Source organism: Entelurus aequoreus, linkage group LG17 (assembly GCF_033978785.1).
Source record: "Entelurus aequoreus isolate RoL-2023_Sb linkage group LG17, RoL_Eaeq_v1.1, whole genome shotgun sequence".
Taxonomy (NCBI): domain Eukaryota; kingdom Metazoa; phylum Chordata; class Actinopteri; order Syngnathiformes; family Syngnathidae; genus Entelurus; species Entelurus aequoreus.
In genome coordinates this window covers 38,842,552-38,856,052 of record NC_084747.1, presented here as the reverse complement: position 1 = coordinate 38,856,052, position 13,501 = coordinate 38,842,552, and the positions used below count along the sequence as shown (strand labels likewise).

The following is a 13,501-nucleotide window of genomic DNA, read 5'->3' as shown; positions in this document are numbered from 1 at the left end:
CCTTCAAAACAAAAGTTGTGTAACAACAGTACCTTTTTTCAAACATTATCTGTCGGCTTCAAATAAGCACAGGAGACAGATTGAACCCTTCTGATTAAAAGTTGATAAAAGAGTTTTAATTACTGCTCCGGTTTGGATTTTATGAGCCTTTAAAGAACCACTGCGCTGCTGCTGGTGCGCTGCTGCCGTCTCAAGATGGCGGCACCCTGCTCAGACAAAGCTGCCTCTAACTCCCAGTAAGAATGTCAGAGACACATGAAAGAAAAACCTCAATGTAGGTCTCACTTAGACCTATATTTCATACACTGACAACCCCCAGCTAAAATCAACAGGAAGTTTGCAATTCCCCCTTCAATACAAAAGATGGCTAAAAAAAACTTGCCTTTTTTCAAACATCTCCTCTGAGGCCGTTTGTCGTGTCGGCTTCAAATAAGCACAGGAGAGAGATTGAACCCTTCTGATTAAAAGTTGATGAAAGAGTTTATAACGAATCTAAGAGACTGATGTATAATACATGTGTATACAACTTTTTCTCTGTGTAATAATCCATCCATCCATCTTCTACCGCTTATCCGGACTTGGGTCGCGGGGGCAGCATGTAATGTTAGCATTCAAGCTAGCTTCTGAACTGCTCCTTTAACTTTTGCTAAAAAGGCTGCCCACGCACATACGCACATGTTATATAGTTATACATTATTATTATCAAAACGTTGTAAGCAGGCTGCAAAGTTAACAATTATAACCTAATTTTAAAAGAAATGTGCGTTGGCTGTAAATTGTCTCATGTCAGAATGCTCAGAGTACACACACACACACACACACACACACACACACACACACACACACACACACACACACACACACACACACACACACACACACACACACACACACACACACACACACACACACACACACACACACACACACACACACACACACACACACACACACAGTGTATCAATCAAAAATATGAACATCATCAATTGCCCCAGGGAAGGACGTCAAGACTGTAGCCAGAGACCTCATCACGCTCATTCAGAAAAATTGTGAGAACAGTGGTGAAGGAAGAGATGATACAGATGCCGGCCCATCCTGGGCAACTGGCGTTTTAACACTTTATCCAGGACCACAGTAATGCAAACTTCTGTCTCATAAGAAATGCAAAGGTAGTTCAATAGTTTAAAGTACCAGTTCTGCACACACACACACACACACACACACACACACACACACACACACACACACACACACACACACACACACACACACACACACACACACACACACACACACACACACACACACACACACACACACACACACACACACAGTGTATCAATCAAAAATATGAACATCATCAATTGTAAATACTGTGTTGGTTTACTATTTTTTGTGAAAAATCATTTACAGGGCCTGTCACGGGGAAAAAGGAGGTTTGCAACCAAGAGGCGCTCACAAATTCCATCGATTTAAATCTTATAAACTTCCCTGTCCTGCAACTATGACTCCAAAATCAAATGAGCTCAGGTTTTGCCAGGCAGGGCTAGGTATGAGAATGGTCTCATTGCCTGAGGATGCAGTGTATGATCATGTCAGGTGCAATTGTGTTTCATACCAAAAACTATACTGTATATTTGTCATAAGTTCAGATGAAGTTTTCCAAAACAAAGCAAACTGTAATTTTATGGTATTTAAAGACAGCCTATTTTATGCAATTATGAACAGATTTGCATTTGTCAGGCATGATTGATTTAAGAAAATGGGTCCTATTATGCAAAACCAACTTTTCTTACCTGATGGTACCTGTTTGGGATCTGCATAAGTCCCAAAAATGTAAAAACAAATCATGGAGGCATGGCGTAGTTATTTATAAAACAACCTTGCCTTTTTCTAAAGGAGCCGTTTGGAATTTGGCCTGCATTTTAACAATGTTTGACATCGTTCCCTCCCCCACAACAGCGTAACAATTGCCAGCTATGGTAATAACACTAGCCACTACAAGGCATTAACTGGTGGTAGCAAACAAATACTCCTAAACGTGCTATAAATTGCCTCTACAATGGCCGCGAACAGACAAGTACAGTACAAGCTAACAGGCTAATGTTAGCAGAATGACGAGAAGACAAACTTATTCCTATCAGCGTATTGTGGATTCTCCCAAACTTACTTTCTTTAGCGACTCCAGTGCTAAACAGCACCAGCAGGACTAAAAAGGGGGCTTAACTGTGGATTTCACTGAAGGAGTTTGACTACTTGACTAACTCAAAACAGCGCGAGATCATCGCGTGACTGCGTGTGAGTACAAAAACTTCCCCAAAATTAGAATGTTTTAATATTTTTCAAAAATCTGCAAAAAATAAATAAATCCATTTTCCACCGCTTGTCCCTATCTCAGCTGCATTATATATATTTATTTATTTGTATTATATATATTTCTATATATATATTTGTAGCATTTTCAGCTGGACACCATCTATTAGTCGTTTGTGTTTTGAGAGAATATAAAGTATATTCATAAAGCTATTGAAAATTAAATACGGAGAATATTTGTAAAAATTTTACAAACTAATTATTTAAAAAAAGGAAAACTTGTAGTAGAACCAACAAGTCACCATTTATGTTTCATGTGTTTTTGAGACTTTATTTTTTTATCATCATCATGAATGTTAGTATGTTAGTACTTAAAATATATTTAAAAAATTATACAAATCATAATCTTTCCAAAATATTTCATGTGGTATTTTTTAAAATGAGACCATGTATATCCCATTTTATTTTGAGACTATAGAGTGTATAATAAAGTTATAATGTATGAAATATTTATGCTGTAGGTGGTTGCACTTTGTAGGTCTCTGCGCACTGCTGCAGCTTAGCTGCTCAATGAAATCAAGAGTATATATTTCCTTCTCCGGTGACATTGTTGTGTTGAAAATCAGCTCGTAGCAACTTGTAGCTTATTGACTACATTTCAGAAGTTAAAACATGTTTAATTTGTGCTTTAAAGACGTTTTGATGTTCAGTTATTGGTCTAATAACTTTGAATATGCCAATCTCTTTCTTACTTTACTGGACTGTATATGATTGAGTGTCTCTGTGGTGAAAACCGCATAGTACACGCAAAAACATAATGTAAATAAGGCGGTCTGTACTACTTTTCAATCCCACACACATTCTAGTAAATCACACGCAACACGTCCAATAATGAAACACGCAATTTTATTTGATTGTTTAGCATGTGGTATTTGAAGTGTAACATGTTACTTCACTGTCTAAAGTGCAGTGATAATTGTCATCAATGAGTTATTTATTTGTAATAACAATAAAAACCTAATAGGCCTGTGCCAGAATAATGTCATTTAAATTAAAATCACATATGGGCTCTGCTGTTCTGCAAGAGAAAATGTAAAGGATGTTTTAATGTATACATTTTATACTTATCATGAACTAGGCAAATATTTTGACTCGAGGGCCAAATTGAAAGAAAAAAATGTGTCTGGGGGGGTCAATGTGTATGTGTGTATAAATTATATATACACATTTAGCTGTAAAAATCTGCTGTACAGTATGAGTGCTTAGGTCCCTTTTTTCAGGAACACTAATACCAAAAGTCACAATGTCCGATAGAGTTCTAAAAACGTTATGACAGACCACATGTTAACTTTGAACACACTCGCATACAATTGAATGAAGCACATACTTAGTCAACAGCCATACATGTCACACTAAGGGTGGCGGTATAAACAACGCCAACACTGTCATAAAAATGTGCCATATAGTGAAACCATACTAAACAACAATGACAAACACATTTCGGGTAAATTTTTGCACCGCACCGCAACACACCATAAACACAAAATAACAAATTCCCTGAATTCCCTACAGCACCAACTCTTCCTGGAAGCTACAATATGAACATCGCTCCCCTTTTACTTCTCAGACCAGCTCCTCGATAGACATCTTTTACAATCAAGCAAAAAACCACAAAAATGTAAAAAACAGCAAAATATGAATGCAAAGTGTAATAAACACCTACAATATGATATATTATCACTTTTATGCAGAACTTTGTTGTAACATTCTGCTTCCGCGTCTGTTTCTGACACAAGTGTTTTGGGCTGGCTGCTCTGAAAACAAACCCCGCCCACTCTGGCTTGTTCTTGTCTGAGATGCTGTTACGTAGATAACACCCAAAAACTCAGATTTCAACCATTGAAATACTTTCTGTAGTTTAAGATTTACGGTAATTTAAATCGCACTGCACATCATAATGGCGGCTACTGTTTTGATGTTAAAGGTCTAAAAAAAATTGTTCGGCGGGCCGGATTGAAAATCTTAATGGGCCGCATGTGGCCCGCGGGCCGTATTTTGTCCAGTCCTGAACTAGAGTAAATAAATTCCAATGTCTTAAAATATATATCATAGAGCAATTTTATATGGCGGATGTTTATGCTTTTATTTTGAATTGTATCCAAAGGGGTTGCACCGCGTTGTGTGGATTATCACTAGTGACAGAATGTGGATTATTTATTCACATGTCCTGCTGCTGAGAAGTGGACGTGCATAAGGAACCAGCATGGCACCTATCGGACTAAAAGCCGTCGTAGGAGAGAGTAAGACGTTTTTTTTTCTCATTGTTTTTCTTTATATTTTCTTCTGTTTGTTTTTTCACCGAGGACACTGCACTTTTAGTGACCGATTTAATTGTTAACTGTTTAATATCGTCGGAGTGGCTATAGTTCATTTGTTAAAAAAACAACAACATATTGATAGTATGATAGTAGAAAACGATAGTATGCCTAATGATGTAGAAATGGATGGATAGAATTGTTGTTGCAAAATTTTGCATCCGGAAGGACCGCTTTATTTGAGACAACACGAGTTAGGATTATTTGGGATAACGTGCAAATTTAATTTATCTTCAATGGACCCAAGCACCAATGAGAGAGATTATTTATTGTACTGAAGGTAGTACATTTGAGTATATATTTGGAACAAAATAAAAAAATCATGACAACAAGATCATGACATCACTCCACTCCAATTGTCACTAACAGTCGAAACAGTATGTTAGCAATTATTTCAGAAGTTTAGTATATGTCTATGTGGATGAGGGGTTTGCTTCCCTGTGATGACACGACGACACGGAACTGCCCTGAAATAGCAATGGTGAGTGTTGTAGTGCCTAAGAGGATTTGAAGCAGATTAGAGGCAGGGATTGCATTTGGCTTTATCCTCCAAGAGGACAGACTGGATTGTTAAATCCCAGTGATGGAAAATGGGACACCGTTTACATCGTTTGTACGCAGTGTGATTATTTGTTGCCATTTTATTGCAGCCTAGTTGCTTGTTTGAGATAAATACAGATAATCATAAAGATTTGGTGCTATTGTTAATATATGGTATTATTTAAAAGTATGTTCTATAACAGACCTGGGCAAATTAAGGCCCGGGGGCCGCATGCGGCCTGTTAAGCTTTTCAATCTGGCCCGCTGGACATTCCCAAATAATTTTTTTAGATCTTTAAGATCGAAACTATAGCCGCCATTATGATGTGCAGTGATGTTTTCAAATGACCATAAGTCTTGAACTATACAAAGTATTTCAATGGTTGGAATCTGCGCTTTTGCATGATATACTAGTTACTATGGTAATCTAAGTCACAGCAGCTCAGATGAGGCACCAAGCAGTGTGGGCGGGGAGCGTTTCCACACAGTGTTTTTTTAGCGAAGCCAGCCTGAAATGCGGGTGTCAGGGACAGACGCGGAAGGAGATTTTTACAACGAAGTTCCTAAGCTTAGTGATATATTAGATGTATCAGATTGTAGGTGTTTTTTTTTTACCCTTCGCGTTCATATTTGGCTGTTTGTTGCATTTTTGTTGCGTTTTGCTTGATTGTAAAATATGTCGACCGAGAGAGGGTGTGACATTCATACAGTATGTTGTCAATATTCAGTGTTTTATTGTTCATGGTCCATCCATCCATTTTCTACCGCTTGTCCCTTTCGGGGTCACGGGGGGTGTTGGAGCCTATCTCAGCTGCAATCGGGCAGAAAGCGCGGTACACCATGGACAAGTCGCCACCTCATCGTAGGGCTAACACAGATAGACAGTTCATAGTAAATATTGTAAATCCCACATTCTTTATTTTCATGTACATTCTGGGTGTTTTATTCAGTAAAAACATGTACAATTCCATGCACTCAAATGTAAAAGGTAAATTGCTCTAATACCTGTAGAAAGACAAATGGAAGTCCAACAGGAAGAAGGGAGCATGCACATTAAATACACAAAAAACAATGGATAACTGGTTAAACACGAGAGTGTCTATAAAATGCAATGCAAAGTGGGCGACTGAAAAACTAGGGCAGGCATCTAAAAAAAGAGAAGATGATAGATAACAGATGTGACTGTATTGATTGTGATAAGTTACTTTGTCAGGGATTTTATTGTTTGGCACAGGGCACAGCTGTTCTGCTCTAAAAGGAAGTTCTGCATTTATCTCAATATTTTTATTCCGTTAGGGTTTGTAGCATATCTTGTAAATGTGTTCTTAAGGACTCTTAAAGAGCAAATGCACTTTTTTTTGGAATGTTCCCTATTGTTCACAATCATTATTAGAGACAAGAACACACATGTCCTTTTTTTTTTTTTTTTTTTTTACGATTTTAAAGATGATTAAAAAAAAAACGCTTGAAAGATGCAGGTCCTGGGAGTCACCGTTGTAGCCTTCAAAGCCCTCTAAAACAACTTCAAAAATATCCATAAACGTTTTATATACACAATGCAAGTCTGTATATAATGTAGTAACAGAGATATTCATAACAATATGTAATACTGTATGTTAGGGGTGTAACGGTACACAAAAATTTCGGTTCGGTACGTACCTCGGTTTAGAGGTCACGGTTCGGTTAATTTTCGGTACAGTAAGAAAACAACAAAATATACATTTTTTGGTTATTTATTTACCTAATTTGCAAAATCTTCCACCAAAAATATTTTTCTTAGTGGAATATTTGATGTGAAGTAATCGGAACGTTGGATAGGTCAATAATTCATAATAACATTGATTTTGATTCAATATTATGTTTTGAGCAATGACAGTTTGAAAGAAAAAAAACAGCTTTGTTTTATTAGTCAACATTGCAACTTTTCCTAAATTACATTTAACCTTTAAGCTTTTTTATTTCACTTTGTTATGTATTTGTTTTTTTTAATAGTATTTTTAGAATGTGCCGTGGGTCTTTAAAACATTAGCTGTGGGCCGCAAATGGCCTCCGGGGCACACTTTTGATACCCCTGCTATAGATAATAAAAATGAAATCTGATAAATCTATCGATAAAAAGCAGAGCCTGGTGACGCATGCGTGTTCATCATAACTCTCTCACTCTCTCTGTCTCTGCCCCTCCCTCACGTACGCTGCTGCGTGCACACCTCCACAATTTGTTTTGTTTTTAACCCCTTCTTAACCCTGAACGTACATTGAAAATACACGCTACCTTAACTCAAAATGCCGGACATTTGAGGCATTTAAGAAACTTCGCCCGGACAGCCCCGCAAAAGAGGACATGTCCGGTGAAAAGAGGACGTATGGTCATTCTATCGTAGCCCGGTCGCTGCTGGCATGCCGTGTGTTGTGCCTCGGTGTGCATTGGGAACGGTGTAGCTCGGCCTGTCGCCATCACGTCTCCACCTCGTCGCTGCCACCACAACTGGGGGGCAATAGACTACAGACTGCGGTGAAGTAGGCCGGCTTCGTCGCGTGAAGAACCCGACAACTTTTGGTTGTGTTTTCCGCTCCATTTGCTGAATGGTGATATATGATATATATCTCGATATTTTTTCCGTAAAGTAAAAACAAAACAGTCCTAGTTACCTGAGATATTAAGTACGTCATTATTATGACTTAGTAATTTACCAAGTCAAAATAATGACAAAATGATGAATTGATAAGTCAAAATAATGACTTACAAAGTCAAATTAATTACTTACTGTAAGTAAGCGTTTGCAATAAGCGTTTGAAAAAAAAGAGTTAAAAGTGGGGCCACATGCTGACATATGCTCAACTCATCACAGAGGTGTGGACTCAAGTCACATGACTTGGACTCGAGTCAGACTCGATACATGAATTTGATGACTTTAGACTCGACTTGACAAAATGTAAAGAGACTTGCAACTCGACTTAGACTTTAACATCATAACTTGTGACTTCACTTGGACTTGAGCCTTTTGACTTGACATGACTTGCTACTTTCCCCAAAACCTAAAGCTTAAAAAGTTATTTGGGAGCGCTCCGTAGTTTTCATTTTGTACGTGTCTGTCTATCAGCGTGTGTGCTGCGTGTCAGCGTGTGTGCTCTCAGTACAACAGCCAATCAAATGAGATCTACATTGTTTTCATCACACAGCATTGATCCAATCAAATTGCAGGACAACCAATGAACAAGAGTTGTCAAACAACGCGCCAGTGAGAAAGATTTATACCAAAGTTGGTTTCGTTCGGGTATAAAAACTACGACTTGGTCAACAAATTGCCGTATGCAAATCACGCAGTTCGACTGTTACAGACGGAGACGCAACAACTTCCAACTTCCTTCGACATTTGAAGTTGCACAAAGAAGGGTAAGTTTTGAATGTAAGATAACGTTTATTGGCTAAGTAACATGACTTTTATTTGCTGTGTAGTTAAATCAGTGAGGCTGTAAACTCACTGCTAACGTCATAACCATAGACATTTTATAAGGGTACACAGCATCGAGCGCTACTGCCTACTGGCGCAGACGAGACGCGGGGCCGCCATCTTGGAGTGGTGATCCGCTCTACTCAGTGCAATTCATTTGGCAGGAGCAATGAACTGTCAACGCATTTAATTCATTTTACCTCACTGAATACCAATCATTTTCACGCGCTTTTTTGTCATACGTGTAGCTATGATAACGGACACATGTTTTATTATTCATAGTTTGCTTAACAGTAATAGAATATTCTTATACGCTATAAGTGACCAGACGTCCGAGATTAAAACTGGGAATATAATCCCAGAGAAGGGGGGAAAAAACGGTCAGCTATTTTTAAATTGAAGAAACAATATGATTACGTTATATATACATGCTACATAAACAATGTATGAATACATTAGATATCTATACATCTTATAGACCGTATCTCTGTTGCTGCAGCAGCAGAGAGTTTATTCTGTCGTGACACTTTGTATTGATATTTTGTATTACATTCTTCCCTTAAATGATCATGTTTACAGTGATTGTTATATATGTATTTTTTATGTATGTCGCTTTGGATAAAAGCGTCTGCCAAATACTTAAACATATATAAACACCTGAAAGTCTTTATATCAGCTAAAACCACCAATCTGTTTCACTGGATTCAGAATAAAACCAAATTCTGTTTTACCCAACAATGTTAGTATTTTAATATTGTTACTTGAAGACTTATTCCTGGTTACAATTATACTGTTAAGAAAGTATTGTCTTATATTTTGCCTAAAATGAGAATACATTATAATCAATGGCGGCTGGTGAATTTTGTTTTAGGTGGGGCAGAAAGTTTGTAAACCAAACCCCTGTAGGGGCGTCATCCTCCCCCAGAAGATTTATTTGTGATTTTCACATACAAATATTGAAGATCTTTGCTCCTTCTCAACTCTGTGGTAATGTTATTTTCATAAAATACAACCAATAGTACATTAATGTTAAATCTTACTTGTGAAAAGTAATCCCCGGATTCCTATTTTCAACAGTCCGCTCATTTGAGCAGGAAAACGCTGAACACCCGCCCGGCATCTTTGTTTTCTACCTGTCAACTGTCAGTTTAGGCTGCTCGCCGGCTCCTCATCACCACTTCAAGATGCAAATTGCTCGCGTCACAGCAACCAATATTGCGTCTACTTATAAGATGTTTATGGTTATAACGTAATTTCAAACACGGCAATATGTTGCGTCCACTGCAGCTCGCTACCTTATTCATACTTTTTGTCAAGTGATTTTTTAAGCAGGGTTGCATGAGGTACCTACAATAACGTTACGTTAGTCAATGTATCACACACAGTAACATAACGTTAGACGGCGGTCAGCAGCACCGCGTATTTTAGCCACCTACAAAAAGACAAACATAGTCAAATAAAGGTCAGTTAAAATATATACTATATTAAGAATATGTGTACATATTGCATAGGGCCCTGACATCTAAAAAGTACAACTCTGTTCATTGTTATGTTCATGTATTTGTTATGTTTTTCATGTGTACGCACACATCAACACACATACAGTATGAGATGAGATCAATGAGATAAGGTAAGAACAGAATAGAAACTGCTGTGAAACTAGTTACAATGCAATATGCCATGGAAATACAATGTTAACACTTTTGTACAAATAAGTACAGTTGCACTTGTTTTTGCAAATGTGTTTATTCTGTAAAGGAATGAGTTAAATGTTTTAAATTGTTTAAACTATTAAAATGACTGGTTAATAGTGCTATTATGAATTGCAATGTCAGTACTATTTTCTTTCCTGCTATTTCAAATGCACTTGTTTTAATAAATAAATACAGCGGTTTAAAAGCATACACAATCTGTGTAAAAATATTAGTCTGTGGTCAAAAGGACTTGAAAGGACTCGAAACTCAAAATGCAGGACTTGTGACTTGACTTGAGACTTTCCAGTCTTGACTTTGGACTTGACTCGGGACTTGCCTGTCTTGACTCGGGACTTGACTCGAGACTTGAGGGCAAAGACTTGAGACTTACTTGTGACTTGCAAAGCAATGACTTGGTCCCACCTCTGACTCATCATGCTTAATTTATTACAGCATTTGGAAAGAATGTAGTTGATTTTTATTATGTAAATGTTATATTTGTATCAACATGTGATAGAAGGGACCCTGCCATTCAAAACTAGGCTGGTACATTACTAATGTACTATAGCTGAAAAAATTGTACAATAGCAATAGGAGAGACTATTTATCCCTGAACACCATGGCGTTCATGTAGGCTTTATGATGCAGTTACATTATTATATCAACTATCAGAGACAGAAACTCCTCATTTAACATAATGTCCTTTTTGCTGCTTCAACACAGCTTAATCAACACAGAAAAAGGTAAAGTGAAATAACTTAGTTTTTAACTGTAGGTCAATAAAGCTTGTCTTTCTCTCAGACAGACAGGGTTTTGCTGTCCGTAATAGTCACTATATATATATATATATATATATATATATATATATATATATATATATATATATATATATATATATATATATATATACCGTAATTTCCGGACTATAAGCCGCTACTTTTTCCCCTCGTTCTGGTCCCTGCGGCTTATACAACGGTGCGGCTTATATACGGCCTGTTCTTCTCCGACACCGACGAAGAGGAAGACGATGACACAATGATTAAAGACTGACTTTTCATATACCGGTAGGCTGGTTATTTTGATAACGTACATGCGAGCACTTTGTATTACTTGGCACCGTTGTATTATTTGTACTCTGCACGAATGCTGTTCGCCATGTCAAAGATGTGAAAGTTTGATTGAATGATTGAAAGATTTATAGTTAATAAATGGGACGCTTTGCGTTCCCAAACAGTCATCTCTGTCCCGACAATCCCCTCCGTGGTAGCAGGAACCCCTATATACTACGGTAATTACACATCAAAACCCTGCGGCTTATAGTCGGTTGCGGCTTATATATTGAGCAATCTGTATTTTCCCCTAAATTTAGCTGGTGCGGCTTATAGTCAGGTGCGGCTTATAGTCCGGAAATTACGGTGTGTATATATATATATATATATATATATATATATATATATATATATATATATATATATATATATATATATATATATATATATATATATATATAATAATAATAATCAAATTAATAATAATATAAACTAAGGAAATGGAGTGTGAACGAGATCCAAAAGTGTATGTGGTGCGTGGCTATGTGTGTGATTAGCTGTAGTGTGTGTTACGTAGTGTTGTGTTGGGCGAGAGGAGGGACAAGGCAGGAAGACAGTCCGTTGGGCAGGCAGATGATCCAGGGCAAGAGAGAGGCGTTGAGAGGTCCGTGTCCAAGCGGGAGGTCGAGAATCCAAAAGGGCAGTCCGGGAAGCAAGGGGAACAACAGGGGATCACAGGAGAACACGGGAAGGGCTGCGGTAAGACAACAGGAACATCAGACACAATGGAAACAAGGAAGTCACTGGGGGAGAGGGAGTTCGCGGGATGGAAGCCAGACACGGGGTGCTTACAAAGTTAACAGAAGATTATATTCCGGCGAGGGATGGCAGGTTGTGCAGGCTTAAGAAGGCAGCTCGCTCATCACAGGCAGGTGCGCAGATTGCAGATCTCCTGCAGCCGTGCAGAGGCGCACCCGCAGCGGAAAGGGAACGCCCGTGGGTGTGGCCCGCGGTGATCTCATTGGAGCGCACAGATGGATGAGCGGCGGCAGCAGGTGTCTGAGCTGTAACAAATATCAATCTAACCGCTGTAGTATCAACCTTATACAGTTCTGATACTGTACTTGGGACAAGCGGTACAAAATGGATGGAGATTGAACTTGTTATTTAGTCAGGTTTGGGACAGGTGTGGTGCTGGTGTAGCCACAGTGTGCACGTCTGATGTTGCTCACATGGGCTCCACTGGAATGCTCAGGGAGTTTTTGCGTTTGCTCACACACATGAAAAATTAGAGGGAACATTGGCACCAACCCAAAAAACCTCCCTCCCCATCCTCATTCACACTCATTCACACAAAAGGGTTGTTTCTTTCTGTTATTAATATTTTGGTTCCTACATTATATATCAATATATATCAATACAGTCTGCAAGGGATACAGTCCGTAAGCACACATGATTGTGCGTGCTGCTGGTCCACTAATAGTACTAACCTTTAACAGTTAATTTTACTCATTTTCATTAATTACTAGTTTCTATGTAACTGTTTTCAAAGAGAGTGCATTTTTACCAAATTGTCACCCGTTTGTGTGCAGGGAAAAGTTAACTTTCACAAACAAATATATGAAGTTGTGAAAAAAAAAAATCACAGCAAAAAAATCAGATCTGTGTCACTTGAGGACAAATAAATCAAATTTGGTGTGCAGTGTTAACAGGGCCCAAAGGATTGATGGCTTGGTAACTCTAGACCTACAGAAAGCTGCGAGGATCAAAGTTAATTTATTGTGAAGAAAATAAATATACAATATTGAATAGGGAAATGTAAGCACGATAAATGTCAAGTGTGGCTTAAGAATGGGTTAAATTGCGTGACTGTCACGCTCAAAGCGTGAGGCTTGGCAACTCTGCTGTAATTACATTATGATAATTATGAAAGAGACTCAAATCACACATGCATGCTAACTTGGAATAACAATCAAGTAAGATATAGTTTTGACAAATTGTGACATGTAATTTTCTCAAAACAAACAATAAAAATCAGAAAGAAACATGCAAATGTGTGCCACACGCATCCCTACATT

The 13,501-nt window shown here is 38.0% G+C and overlaps 2 protein-coding genes across 3 annotated transcripts in view; one reads left to right on the top strand and one right to left on the bottom strand.

The window, feature by feature from the left end:
* The window catches only part of il17a/f2 (interleukin 17a/f2), a 410,073-nt gene that overhangs the window by 105,436 nt on the left and 291,136 nt on the right, over positions 1-13,501 (bottom strand). The gene's annotated exons all lie outside the window — the stretch shown is intronic.
* The window catches only part of stxbp1b (syntaxin binding protein 1b), a 115,035-nt gene continuing 106,066 nt past the window's right edge, over positions 4,533-13,501 (top strand). For both annotated transcript variants that reach the window (XM_062025689.1, XM_062025688.1), the window contains exon 1: positions 4,533-4,613. In XM_062025689.1, the coding sequence (XP_061881673.1) occupies positions 4,577-4,613 (37 nt within the window). In that variant the 5' untranslated portion in view covers positions 4,533-4,576. The remainder of the gene's footprint in view (positions 4,614-13,501) is intronic.